This window comes from Euwallacea fornicatus, chromosome 2, assembly GCF_040115645.1.
Source record: "Euwallacea fornicatus isolate EFF26 chromosome 2, ASM4011564v1, whole genome shotgun sequence".
In the NCBI taxonomy this organism is placed as follows: domain Eukaryota; kingdom Metazoa; phylum Arthropoda; class Insecta; order Coleoptera; family Curculionidae; genus Euwallacea; species Euwallacea fornicatus.
Window position 1 is genome coordinate 6,309,151 of NC_089542.1, and position 14,992 is coordinate 6,324,142.

General features: G+C 35.4%; 1 protein-coding gene across 1 annotated transcript in view; it reads right to left on the bottom strand.

Moving 5' to 3' along the window:
- Window positions 1-1,032: 1,032 nt before the first annotated feature.
- The window catches only part of LOC136345731 (chaoptin), a 64,780-nt gene continuing 50,820 nt past the window's right edge, over window positions 1,033-14,992 (bottom strand). Inside the window, exons 4-6 of the mRNA XM_066294280.1 lie at window positions 9,352-9,462; window positions 6,301-9,299; window positions 1,033-4,470 (exon numbers count right to left, since the gene is read on the bottom strand). Of these exons, the coding sequence (XP_066150377.1) occupies window positions 4,160-4,470; window positions 6,301-9,299; window positions 9,352-9,462 (3,421 nt within the window). The 3' untranslated portion in view covers window positions 1,033-4,159. The remainder of the gene's footprint in view (window positions 4,471-6,300; window positions 9,300-9,351; window positions 9,463-14,992) is intronic.

Genomic DNA, 14,992 nt, shown 5'->3' on the forward strand with positions numbered 1-14,992 from the left:
ATTATTACGTCTTAACAATTGCCAGAAGAAAAAAGTTTTCGGTCGAACAAAAGAAAAACAGTTTCCCAAACTGAATTTTCTTTTCGGGAAAGTTAGCCGTAAGCTGAGTAATTTCTATGTATCTTTTGCGAGCGTTCGAGATATCAAAGCTTTGCTTTTTATTGTTCTAACTTTGTCTGGCTTGACTTCGAGTTGGATACATTTATCTGAAAGCTACCTAGGAAAGCTTAAAACAACAACCGAAGCTTTTAATATATGAAAATTTCCCTATCACAAAAGAAATGAGATGCTCTTTTTATTTTCCGATGGATAGTCTTTAACCACGATAGAAGAGGCTTTAATCTCCGGTAGAATGAATAAAAGTAGAACAATTCGATAGCAATAAAAGAGAGATAATTCTGTATTTGCGTTATAAATAAAATGTCGTAAATTTGCAGGTCATCGTCTTTGGAATTTTCAATGAAGATCAAATGCTATTCCGTTCATTAATATTGAAATTTGTGTGAGATTGGTTTTTTCCCTGTTTTCGTTTGCGCTTGAACAGTCGTTTAAGTACAGAAGGAAAAGACATCAAAAGGCCGGAAATCAATTTCCAACGGAAAAATTACACTATTGCCAGGCCCCAAATGCAATTTGATCTGAAAGCCACGAAATATCTTTGCGACATCGACATAGAAAACATTCTCGTTAGCGAAATGTCATGTACTGCTGACTCGAACTCGAACGGTTCTTATTCGGTCGCAATCACATCATTAGTTTTTAAATTACTCCACTTTTTTCAATAAGACATTTTGCCCTGAAATATAGAGTTGACAAGGCATTGAAAACCCTAATTATGTCCCGCATTAATACCTTCACTTTGCTATTAACATGGCACGTAATCCCTAATTATTGATGGCGAGCTTGTTGGGGACAAATTGTCCAAAAGGTATTTATCATCAGCTATAGAAATGGAGGTCGTTTAATTACCATAGAGATGATCTATTTGCCCACCAGAGGTGTTGACTTTCCAATGAAACAATATTTGGTAAAATAACAATCTTTTAATTTCCATTTAATTTACAAACAAATAACTTCATTAAAGAGACATGGAAATTCTTGGAGATGGTCTATGATATGTCCCATGTTGAATTCGCTACGAATTGAGCAGATTTAAGAATAAAAAATTCTCTCTAATATATGATTAATAATGCTCTTTTTTCGGTAACATATACGTCTCACTAAAACTTTCTTTCTTTTCGGAACATATGTTCAATCTTATTGCAATATGATATGGTAAAAAATTACAATATTTACAAAACCAATAAAGTATTTACAATATATGTAGTGTTTTTACAGGTTAATTCGTGATGGAACAATTTTACTTAAATTGAGTTTTGATTGCGCAGAACTTTTGTAAACTAGATATGTATACTCGTATGTGAAGGTTTCATTGGGTTTTATGTATTAACCAAAAACTGCAATTATATACACGCTTATGTACACTAGTTATACAGGGAGCTACAAAGGTCTACTGTAGCTTGTTTGCATTGCATGTTATGCCATATAAAATAAATGGAAAATAGGAAGACAGCAATAAGGAAATAACTTCTCTTCAAGTTAATTCACATTAATTTTCAGAAATCTTTATCCAGATGTCCTCTATCATAGTTAAGCTCGTCTAATTGCCTTAAAAGAAGTGGGTACCTGAATAAATAGTTAACCTCGGCATACGCCGTTTTTGGCGTTCCATGGCTGCTGGTGTAGATACACCTTATGTAACTTCTCATGTTCCTCTACGCACTGTCGCCACTATCACCATCGGATTTTTTTTGGAGGTTTGCAGAAAAATTAATATTTTTCACCTCAGAGACAAATTGTTGAGAGTGCCTCGAATAGAGAATTTGATTTTTTGTAATGCGTGGTAAAAAATTCGTGATTAAGGACACAAAATAAAAATGAAAAACTAATCGAGGTTGGAGAAGAAAGCGAGAAAGAAGAGGAGGAATAGTTTTCGGACGCAGTTGGAGATTGAGAAAAGCGAAGAGAAAAAGCAACAAATAGGTACAAGCAATGTATTATTGTCGTATAATTCACTGGTGAAAAATGTGCTCAGTGGAAATTATAATTGTTGAGATTTTTCCAGAAGATAATGCTTTTAGATCTGGGTTGATCTGCGCCTGTACTTTGTTGATCTAGGTTCTCGTGTTTAGTAGATTTCGCTTTTGTAAATTTGTGAACATAAATGCAATTGCAAAGTTTAATGAAATCGTAAGAAATAATTAAATCGAGATGCGCCTCAAGTTGGTAGATAATTTTCGCTACTGATTCCGATATTTAAATATTAATGTGAAAAATGCGAGGAGTCGAGGGTGGCATCAAGGGATAATTCCAACAGGTTTAACTATTAATAAATAGCTAAATAAGCTATGTGTATTAACACATAGCTCTCGAGTTTGAGAAAATTGTATACAAATAAACTAAAATATGCCCTTGCGTTATAGATAATTTAAGAGTGGGGTATTGATACAATTGCAGCACCGCATTTCATCCATGTTTTTTGTACCTGAAGTTTAAAATTAAAAGAAAGTAAGAAATAAATTACCTTAGATGAGCCTCTGGATTGTAGGTAATTTAGCAGCTTGAACATTTAGCTAGACAATGCAAAGTATGGGAATTAAAGTGAAAAAGTCAGGGGCACACAGAACGGGGACTAGGAGCAATTTTAAGAGGTTTTGCTGTTATCCTTTATACCTCGCAATTGAGAAAGAAATCTTAACAAAATTGAACCAAAACGCCTTTTTGAGTTATAGATAATTTAACGACATCAAGTCGTCGCACTGAATTCAAAAATTTCGAACATTATTTGAGAAAATCAGAGGCGTAGAGAGTAGAACATTCAGGCCGGAAATCCGGGAATTTATTTAATAAACGTTTATACCTAAAAATGTGAACCGAGATACTCCTCTGGCTTAAGGTCCCTGGTTAAAGCTAAAACTCCAAAACTTACCTCGGAAAAGAGCGCGTAGAGACTGAAGCCAATGCAGGGAGAGTTATTAGTATCGATTTGTAGTCAGCCAAATTGAAAAAAAAAAATTAACAAATGGTCCATGATACGTTCCTGGATGATAAGTAGATGTAGAAGTTGATCCTCAAGCAGTCCAATCAGTGGTTATCGCTTTGCAATTTTTAAATCATTATATTTATTTTTTCAATTTAATATACGCAACAAACTTCTTGGAAACTAATTACACCACTCATTGTTTGATATAGTATCAGTGAGGGTCTCCAAACTGAATAAAATATAAATCATCCTGCTGGGGAAAATGTGAGAGGATATAAAACTCGTTCGACAATATCCCATTTAAGATAAATTCGTAACTGATCTCTAAAAGGATCGAACACAAAATAAAAATAATTCAAATAAAGGGTATGTTGTTTTTCTCATAAAAGATGTTCGACAAGATATCTATAGAGCCTTTTTTACCTTTGTTACACCCCGTATAAAATCTCCATAACAATTAATTAATTAACATACATTATGATCTAATCTGATATGTACCAAGGTTCCCTTATTACTTGTATCTTAGTAGTAATTTCACTAGAGATTGTATTTACATTTGCTTAATAAGACTTTATTAGAACTTATTTGGTCGGAATTACCTCCTAAAACAAATTTAATCAATCAGGGTAAATTTTTGAACTAAACATTGAGCTTTTCCTTTCCAACATGCCTATATTATGGGAAATGTTTCAAAATCATCAATTGAATGGAAAATGTTTCGGTTTTAATAAACAAATCCCGGCAACAGATTGCACTGAGTACCACGTTTGGACTGGGAATAAATGTTAAATTTGACTGGCCACTGTGATGGTCGTCTATTCAAATTTCACCAGACCGCTGAAGTGTCTCTTTTCAATATGCACAACATGCGACGGAAAAATACAAAACCATATTGTTTCGGAAAACTAGAAAATGATTATTCCACCTGTCCGTAATACACAGTCCGGCCAATTTGTCCACTCCCAATGGGAAAAATGCACGAGGTCTGCGATTTCGGCTTTAATTGACACGTTCCCGCATTATTTGTCCCACTTTAATAAAATCTATTGTCTTTTTATGTACACGGAAAACGGCAAATCACAGCACTATACTTCTGACGGAGATCTGAGAAACCTCTCACGAACCGAAACCTACCAAAAACAGCACCACAGCTACAAAGAGGTTCACCCCGGTAGAGTTAGCACTACTACTCAGCGCACTTGCTTGGCAACTCATATCTACAGGAGGCAGCTTCATAATTGGCACGTGTCGTTCCGTAGCCGAGTCCCAGCAAGTGCCCTCCTTAAGGGTCTCCTGGACGTTGTTGATGTAGTCCAAAGTAGAAGTTCGAGGATTGAAATTCTCCCTGGACCAACGCCGTAACCAGTGCCCCAACCATGCCAAATGACACCCGCATCGGAACCGATTTCCAGAGAGCAACAAGCCACCTGGAAAACAGATTCGGGGGTTAAAACTTAGAGTCGCAATGTTAATATAGCGCCTGGAAATTGCCCCCCATAGTAAAGCGAAGTAATGAGCTTAATCAGCTATGCAAATTGCTGTCTTGCATAGCTATTCAAGCTGCGAGATAAACGACTTCGGCCGGGAAAGGCTTAAGAACTTGTGCGAACGTGAATGTGGAAGAAATTGATTTTATTTAATTAATGACGTTTCTGGCAACGGGTTCATTATACGAAGTTGTCAAGAAAATTTAATGTTAAGTGATTATGTAAATGGAAGGGGTCGACTATTTTCTTGCCATCGTTACGTTAGGCATGACATGGTGTTTTGGTCTTTAATAGCGTAAAACAGCAGTAAAACGTTGTTTATACACTAACAGCATCATTTAAAGCCAAAATGTTAATATTCTGGCAAGATTACTAAGCGGATAATTTCCATGAAAATGGAGAAATTAGCCATCGCTTCTATGGAAATTTTCTTGCCAGAGTAAAGCTACCAGGACATATTGTTCCTAACGGCATAAAAATTTAATTTAAAGTATCATTTTTTTTCATATCTAATATAGACGGCTTTATCTTCACCAGGTGGCCACACATATTGAATGCGCCCCAAAACTTTTACTATTTGGGCACTTCCTGTTTGAGACGACCACTATCTTGCGATTTTCACATGGGACACCCTGTAGGTCTTCATAGTCTCTATCTAGACTTTTAAGAAAGTTGCTGAGACAGGGAGTTTACCCCAAAAATTTTCTGACGGAAAAAGGAAAAGCTGGAATTTGTTAGACTTTCAGTAGCTGCAAAATCTTTCAGCTTGGTCTTCCAGGGAGGTATTTAACCGTTCAACAACTTACGTGATTGCTGCGCTGACCTACGGCTCGTGTGCAATATTTCACGCTAGTGTGTTAAGAGACGGTTTCTTCACTTGTTGTGAAATATGTTCTACACATGCACATACGGAAAGTTTTCCGCTTATAGATCGATGACGATGGCTTGAAATTGGCCACAAAAATTTCGGACCTATACCAATTTTGTTTTGTGAGTGGTAACTGTTTTTTGCCGAATTTCTACCATTATCTGCGGCATTTTGTGGCTATTTATATTCAATTTCATTCGCAATCCATCTGTAATAATCAATTGCCATTAATTAAATGACCAAAAAATAGATTGGTTTGCACATTTACATTTGGAAATTTTATTACTTACTTTATATTCATTGTGCCAATTTCTTAATAAAAATTAAAAATTTCAAAATCAAATTTTTGGAACTTAGTAATAGGCACGTGATATAAACAAAATGCGAATTTTTCATTATTTTAGCGTAATTTGCACTTTTTACAACGAGAGAAAATAACCATTTTTAAAAGACTTTACTCAGGTGTGGTTTTTTCAACTTAACTTTTTTTTCAGTTAAATAAAAAACAAAAACGGCTGCTTCGAGGCACTAACTCTCCGATGCGAATATAAAGATTTCCTTTGCTATAAAAGTCCTTACAAGTATTCTAAGAATAGTTACCAGTTTATTTTTTTTTTTAATCAAAATGCCCTTTTATCCAAAAGCTAAAAGAGATATGATTATCCAGTAAGTATTTGAACTTCTTAAATAGATCTCATTGAGAGATGGATTGAAAAAAAATTAAGAATTCAAAACTCATCAGATACATTTAATTCGTGGCCAGAATATACCTAAAAAATTTCAAAATTTTCCTAGAGCAATTTTTCGATTTGGTCTATCGACATGGGACATTCAACTAAAACTAACCTGGATAAATAATTTTAATAAAACTTATATAATCCAGAATTTAAATATCAACTCACCTGAAACTAACCCAGTTCCAATATCGTCCCAAGTGGAATCATTCCCGTAGAAAGTCTCCGGAAGTAACATGGTCAGCATATTATGGCTCAAATCAATGGATAAATGTTGAATCCCCTCATGCATATGCGCAAATAATCCTGGAGGCAAATCTGTAATTTGAGTCCCACTAATCTTAATCGTCAAACTAGGGTTTCTGGTAATCCTGGCAAAAGCCTCCCTATGCACCATCTGCAAGTTCCTTCCAGTTATTTCCAAATAGACGATTTTCTTGTTGCTCAGGCAACTCAGCTGGTCCAGAAGCTCATGTTCTACAACGCTGAGTTTTAACCTCCTGAGCTGCGTCAAATGAGTCAGCAAATAGCAAAATTCTTCGTAGAATTTTTCTACTATAGGCCAAGTTTGCATTAAAAGCTCAGAAAGGATTCTCAGCTGTAGGAAGGCCTTACCCTCAAAACGGGTAATTCTCTTCATGTTCTGAATATTCAAAGTTTGCAGAGACTTTAGTCCATGAAGACTATCCATTGTAATTTCTTTGATGAGGTTGTTGGAAATATCCAGCTCTTTTAAATTGGTGAGAAATGGCCATAAGTGGGAGGGAATGTAATTCAAACCGCAATGGCTTAAATCCAGATATTTGAGCTTTACCAAGCTCTGGAAAGAGTTCTTGTTTATGATCTGAAGATTATTGTAGGATAGATTCAAGTGTATTAAATCTGGCAATGGAAAATTGGGCGTGGTGATTAATCCAGTGTTAGCCAGGCTCAGATACTTTAAATTTTGGGCATAATGGAACAATTCCTTGAAGTTGGCTCTCAGAGGGTTTGAACTTAAATCCAAAAATTGCAGCAAACTCAGCTGAGTGAATACATTGTCTGGTAGTATGGTTAATTTATTTTTGCTCAGATCCAAATGGTTAATATAAGGTATATCCCTGAAGCTGGTCACATCTACATGTTCCAACACATTAGACTGCAAAGACAGGTGCCTTAGAGTCATTCCAATATCCTGCAAGCTCTCGCGAGGAACCACGGAAAATGAGTTAACACTTATATCCAGAAATTCCAGCTGAGTTTTCGCAAATACATCCCTGGGTAGGTAACTTAAGGAGTTTTCTCTGAGGTTTAAGACACGCAGTTTTGGAGTTTCATTGAACTGATTATTATGCAGGAAACTAATGGAATTCTTGGACATATCTAGAACTTGTAGATTCTGAAGTCCTGCGAAAGCCCTGCGATCGACAGTATTGATATTGTTCCTATGTAGACTCAGCTGCTCCAAAGCTAGTAACCTACTGAAGCTGTTAAAATCCAGATCAATAAGCCCATTACTGTCTAAAATTAATTTTTTTAGTAGAGGAGCGTACTGGAGACATGCAGGAATATTCAGAAGCTTGTTATGGCGAATATCCAGGGTTTCCAGGGCAACTAGCTTAGTAGCAGTGCACGAAAATATTTGATTGTAGCTGCAATTTAAAGCTAAGGGAGAGCTGAGGTTTTGCAACTGTCCCAAATCTAGATGGCTCAAATGATTGAACTGCAAATCCAGATGTTTCAATGCGGGCAAGTTTTTGAAAGCCCCTTGAAAAATGTTGAATATCTCGTTATTTTTCAAGAAAACTGTACTTAAGTGGGGCAAACCATCAAATGCCTCAGCTTTAATCTCTTGCAACTTATTTTCATTTAGCCAGACGATCTCCAAGCTTTCCAAATTTCTGAAAGTTCCAGTTTCCAGGTAACTAAGCTCGTTGTTGGATAACACAATAGTTGTGAGTTTTGAATGGATTAATGGTTTAAATAATGATGGAGGAATGAACTGGATTTTATTGGAATCCAGGCTAAGGTACTCGATTTCTCTAAGGTTGTCGAAAGAACTGGGCTTAATTTCATGGAAATTATTGTGGTCCAGGTAAAGGTATTTGAGCACTTGTAACTCTTTAAAAGCTTCATAGGGCAAGTCATCTCTTTCAAAGCTAGCTGAAAGCTCTAGAGTTTCCAAGTTGTTCAAGCCACCAAAAGCCTCCACATCCACATGTCTTAGAGGATTGTAACTCAAGCTCAATTCTCTTAATTTGGGCATTTCCTCGAAAACTTTAGAATTCAAGCTGATTATGCGGTTGTTGTTGATGTTGAGGATTTGTACACTAGAACCCCAACTTTCAAAATCCTCTGTATTAATCGCACTGATAACGTTTGAGGCTATGTTAAAATAGGACATCTTAGTGCAGTTTTTGAGGGCCTCAGCTGGGATTTTGGACAGGCGATTTCCGGTCATTGTGAGGGCCTTAAGACTGTCCTGAAAGTTAATCAGAGAGTCTATTGGCAGCTCTAGAAGGTGATTGAACGACAAATAGAGGAATCTTAAGGCTTCCAAGAGGGTTATTGCCGTGGGGAAGATCTTAAGTTTGTTGTGGTCCAAATCCAAGTATTCCAAAGTTTTTTCTATTCTTAGAAAAGCCTCTAACTCCATATATTCAATTTGGTTATAACTGAGCACAATCCTTCGACAATCTAATCCAGAAAAGCTCCCAGCCGTGATAGTTTGGAAATCGTTCATTCCCAGGAAAACATCTCTAACGAATATAGAGCTGTTAAAGGGCCTCACTGGAAGAGTTTTTAGGAAATTTTGGTCCAGGTCGATTTTCTGAATATAAAATTTCTTTGCGAATGTGTGCTCAGGAATGGTTTTGATGTGGTTCCCCCTCAAGTACAGCCACTCTAGACGAGGCATCGCCGAGATGATATCCAGAGGAAAATTCTCTATCAGATTATAGGAAAAGCTGACTGTTTTGAGAGATGAAGGCAGAGAGTGTTTGTGGATTTTGTGGATTTTATTGGCATCTGCATTAAGCCATGTCAGAGATTTGAGCTGCCTCAACCCGCTGTGAGAGTTATGAGAAGAGGTGTCTGCAATTTCTGTTAGATCATTTTGCCCAATGAAGAGAGTATTTAGAGTGGATTTCATGTAGGACCATTCTCCATTTATCGAGGATATTTGGTTGCTAAATCAAGACAATGTTAGTTGCAGAACAAAAGTCAGTGATAGAGGCTTACCCATGTAGATTCAGCCAATGCAAATTCTTCAAGTCCTTAATTGCATGAAAGGGGACCCCGTCCAGACGATTGTAGCTTAAATCCAGGGACACCAAAGTCTCCAAGGACGAGCTGCAATAATTATTGTCGAAGCGTAACTGGTAGTTAAAAGTTTCCGGAAAAGAAATTAGACTTTGAATCGAAACAGGAATCGGACGAGGCCTTTCGTGTGTTTTAAATAGCAAATAAAACTTTTAAATTGAAGTGGCGTAGCAAATAACCAGTCTATTACCAAAGAAAACTCGCGTTCGTTCGAACAAACTTTATCTGTTAGTTTTATCTCACGCCAAAGCAAATTCGGCCCCTTAAATTGCTGTCGGCTGACTAATGCTTAATCAGGCGCAATGCAGTTGAAGTAATGTTCAATCAGTGACGTGTTTTCCCATTTTGCATTTCCCGGTTTTCCAGAGTTTGTCGATCGCTTTTAAATAACCAGGTAGATGCTTGGAGGGAAACTTTGGTCGCAGATGACCTATTAGATAAGAACTTTTGTTTCAAAGTCCACATAACTATGTTCTCTATTGTTTAGTGAAAAGTTGTTTATGTTTTGTTTTAGACGTACAACAAGAGTTTGTAACAAGTGCTCATTATAGGAAAATTACTCGGTAACTCTAGACATGAACAAAAAAATTCGCAGGGAAACTCGACTTATTTTGAGATCTTTTACACGCACCTGTTAAATGTTCAATACATCGTGAATCACCCTATACATGGTGTTTCAGAACTATGGCCTCAAACTTAACGGGATTAATCAGTGCAAGGATAGAACACATTTAAGTATTAGAACCCATATTCGGAAATGTCTCCCTAAGCCGTTACGGCCTTATGATGCCTTAAAACAGTTATGTGCATAAATGTGTTTTACCGAGTTTTAGAGCATGTCATTTTAATATATTTGAACAGGGTAACACTACAGTAATTGTTCAAAATGTCGTTCTTAAACTTGAATGCGTCTGTTCAAACGACGTACACGGTTTCTGGGAACTTGGCTAATAATTTTTGATAATCGTTTTGAACGACTTCAAATTTCGCAGTGCGTTCGCGCAATCGGGTCTTCCTCGGTTTCCACTGGAATTTTAAAAACCATAGACTTCATATACCTCCAAAGAAAAAAATCTAAAGGCGTCAAATCGGGTGGCCCAGGGGGCCACGCAACGGGACCACCTCTGCCGATCCGATGTTGTCTCAACTCACGATCCAAATTCTGACGGTTTTGATCAGAAAAGTGTGTAGGCGCACCATCATGTTGCAGCCACATTTGCTCTCGAACGACTAATGGCACGTTTTCAAGGAGTTCCGGTTGACAATAAATAACATAATTTAATAAAACAAAGTTTTGCACATAACTGTCTTAAGACATCATACGGCTGTTAGAGAGCCATTTCCGGTCATGGATTCTTATACTCAAATGTATTGAATTGTTGCGCGGAATAATCCATAGAAGCTTGATTCCATAATTATCAACGGCCCCGTAAAGATGCAGGCAAATATGAGGAGTTCCTAACAATGGGATATATCTACGTATGAATTTCGCCTAAGCCAAAAATGGCCCCCCAAAATTCTCTAAGCAAATCTCGTTAAAAATTTTATAATATTTTCCTTCTGCAGGTGCATAGTTCACCTATTTTCAGATTCAATTTTGAGGTTTAGCCGCAGAATATTCCTGTACGTGTAGAGGTGATGAAAACCACATATTAGAAAAAAAATTTGATGTAGTTATTTTTATATGGTTTTCTTTTCCTCTATCCAATAATTTTCAGACTATTCGGGTATATGTCAAGGTAAACAAATAAGAATTTTTCTAAATATTTTCGGATAATATTTTAATATTTTCCTAAGAATCCATAGAAGATTAAATTTGATTGATTAGAATATTTATTAAAAATCCCTAAAGTATTCTTAGATAATATTCTGATGATCCCCTAAGAATTCCTTGTATTGCATTTAGTTTCATTCGGTTTTACTGACGAATTCTCATATTGTTTTCCTTCAGTTTTCTTTCAGGGGTTTTTAAGTTTCATTATGCATATTTCAAGTCATTTTCAGAATATTTCTATATGTGTCACCCTAAGAAGACTAATTAGTTGGCTTTATTTTTACTCTAGTTGACCGCTATGGATCGACTCTGCAACTCTAAGAAAGGTTCAACACGTCTGGATATTTTAAGAATTATAAGATATAGAAAAATAGTTAAATCGGAAGAGTTAAGGTGAATTGAATGGCCAATTGGATTCTGTTTTGAAAAATGGCATTTTTTTCCGTTTTCAAGTTATTTTCCAATAAGCAAACATTTTTTAGATCTGTAAAAAGACTGCTAGTATATAATTAAATGAAAATAAATCATTTTTTCTAATGGCATTATCGTTTCTTATAGCATTATTTTCTTACAAATAAAAACCTTGTTACCACGACTATTTAATGAAATTCCGTCCTGAAAGGCCACAATCAAGCTCAAGATTATTGTGGTAGTTTTAACGAACCCAAAAATTTTTTTAAAGGTATGAAAAACCACAGTCTAATTATGAATTCAATAAACGATGGGAATATACGTTAATACGGATATCTTAAAACCAAACACCATAATTGAAAATTTAATCCGCAGGTGGATAATTCACCAAAAATTATTTTAACAAAACTTTTTGCAGATAAAAAAATTTTTATTCAGAAAACAGTTTATAAACGGTGTTTCTTTTGATTTTTTAAAACAATTTAAAAACTAACAAATTTAAAGTTGTTTTGAAGTGGTATTGAAGTGGCTATGAAATCTTTTCAACTATTTCTTTTTAACCATTTTTCTAGCTTGTCTACCTCTAAAAGTTCTTTAGGCCTTCATACACGTGAATCAAATTTTTGCCGCTTTGTATGTGAGAGTGACTTCGTATCTCGCAAACTAACGCAGATCTTAAAACTTCGCTTACAAGGCTGATCAAAACGACTAATTGTAAGGCTGAAGCATCTTTTCATTGAATTGGTCCACAATCAAGATTCGGAAATTTTCAATGCTTTAATGAAGCAATATTTATCTAGAATTTAGTACACCATCCATCTTTAGCCTATTTATGGCATATATATGGTCTCTTCGACAGAAAGTGATACTAAAACATTTATATTTTAGCTCAAGCTAATACCGAGACCCTTGTTAGGGAAAATGAAGGGAAATCGTTTTGCAATAGGCTTATAGCGGACCTTCCCTTTAGGGAATAATGTACCAGTGTTTAGGATTTAAGTAAGACATATTCAAAACACTTTATAAGCATGAATTAACCTCAATTAAGAAAGCTTTTCCTGAAGCCTAAAGTCTTTTGATCCAGAGTGCTTAAAAGCTTCATAATTTTCTGGGTCATTCATGTTCCAAAATCAGTATTTTGAATCAAAGTAATCTGCCTTCTTATGGGAAAAACATATGGAAGATATGCAAAGTATTGTGTGTATCAGTGTATTTCAGTTTACCTAAACCATAAATACTTTTTTTTATTTGAAATTCGATGAAATTTGAACTACTTGAAAAAGTACAAATTCTACGGTTTCGTTTTAAATATATTTTTTTTAATTTCTTTGAGCTTTTGAGTATACTAGTTCTGTTGCTAAGATATGGCTGAAAATCTTTGTTGTGATTTGAATTGAATCGGACCACTTAACACAGGGCGTTTGTTGAACATACGGCGCGAGAAATTGGTAAATGCAGCGTGTTAAAAAGCAATTTTAATGTTTCCAAAAGAAATCGGGTGTCATTTCGAAAAATATTGAATTGATGTATTGTAGTATAGATGGTGGAACTCATTTTCAACCATTTTTGTAGACTTCATAGGGGTTCTGCCATTTCATTTAAATTTGTGATGTTGAATTAAGATGGCTTAGAGATGCGCTAAATTTCGATTTTAATTTTTGAAATGAATCGATATGCGAAAAAATACTATTGAGCAGAAAAGTTGTATTTTTAAATGGTCTAGTCGAGACAATTGTAAAAATTGGACTAGTGTCGCTATTTTGGTGTAAAATACTAAAAGACTAGATCGGTAGGCACGTTCCTAAAATGTTTAGGAAACTTATTGTACCGTGTGTCCCCCAATAGGAGATCCGGCTCTCGTAAAAGGTAAAAAAAAATCGATTTAAATATTAATTTTTTTGGGTTCAGTTTTGTTTAAGGTTAAAAGTTAATTTTTAACATAATTTTACTTTTAAAATACAACGTATGTCTTAGAAATTTTCAATAAACCTATATGCCTGTAAGGTGAAGTGTCTGTTCTGTATCGCAAATACGATATAATGTTGTTAAGGAAACTTGTTTAGAATCGGAACTTAAGCCCATACACCTAATTTGAATGTCCTCGGGCAAGTTTGATTTCTCGCATTTTGTTGTATTTCCCCAATTAAAGAATTTTATTTTTATCAATTTTTGTTTCATCAAAGTTACAAATTATTATCATTAGATAAAAATTTAAAAATGTAGAATCTCATATTAACTTGTTGAAAGATGGTTTGGGAGAATGAGCTGGAAATTTTGGTCGCCCAAATCCCCGGACCTCACTGTAACGGATTTTTTTGTTTGGGTAAGAATGAAAGAAATAGTTTATGAAGAAGACGTTTAAAATGATACAGAAATATTAAAAAACAGGTTGACCCAGGCAGTTTGATTAATACCTAGAGAACACGTACAGGCAGCTTTTAAAAAATTCCGGAACTGTAATGAAAAATGTGCAAATTAAAGAGGTGATTTAGTGGAAGTTTAAGTTTAGAATGAGATTATATATTTCTTAATTTACGTAGAGATAATAGTTTATTATTTTAATGAAAGAAAAGTGATGAAAATATATTTTTTTAATTTGGAAAATACAACAAAATGTGAGGTAATAAAGTAGGTCGAGGATTTTCAAATTTTGTTAGAAGGCAGTCTTTAACCAAGCAGGGCTGAACCCCAAAAAGTTAAAATTTGAATGAAAAATTTTATAGCTTATACAAGAGTCGGTTCACCTATCCGAGAACATGCAGTAAATCTCAATTAACTGAAACTAATATGGTTCTTCAAGTATTTTCTTATCGAGGAATGTTGAAGGGACCCTTTTCCTTCTTAAACGAAAACTGCTTTTCTTGCATAATCGGGCAATTATAAAATTGTGAGGGAATTTGAAGTTCCATTTTCTTAGTCGGGTCCTTCCTAGATGCGCCTACCGGCCAGATTCTTCCTCAACATTTTAAATGGATCGCTTTTCAAGATAAACAAACGCCGAATTGTGTACAAACTCTTGACTGACAGGTTTTGGCCTAAATTTCAAACTTTGTTCAACAACTCCTCCTTTGAGACTTCAAAGCTTAGCCTCAATTTCAAACTGCTTCACTGCGCCTTCAACTTCCCCACTAACTCCAATTTTAACTTCAACTACACGTGGGTCTATATGCAGTCTTCCAAAATATAATAAACGAACTCTTGTATTGTTCCCCTATTTGAATAGCTTCGTGTTTGCAAAGCCGACACGACGTTTATTCACCCAGTGGACCGAATTTCCGAAATATCCGACTTATAGCCGAGCTTAACAAGGTTTTTAGGGGGGTAATGTTTAAATCGCGTGAGTTGGGTTTTCATTTAGAAGTGATTAGAAGCCAA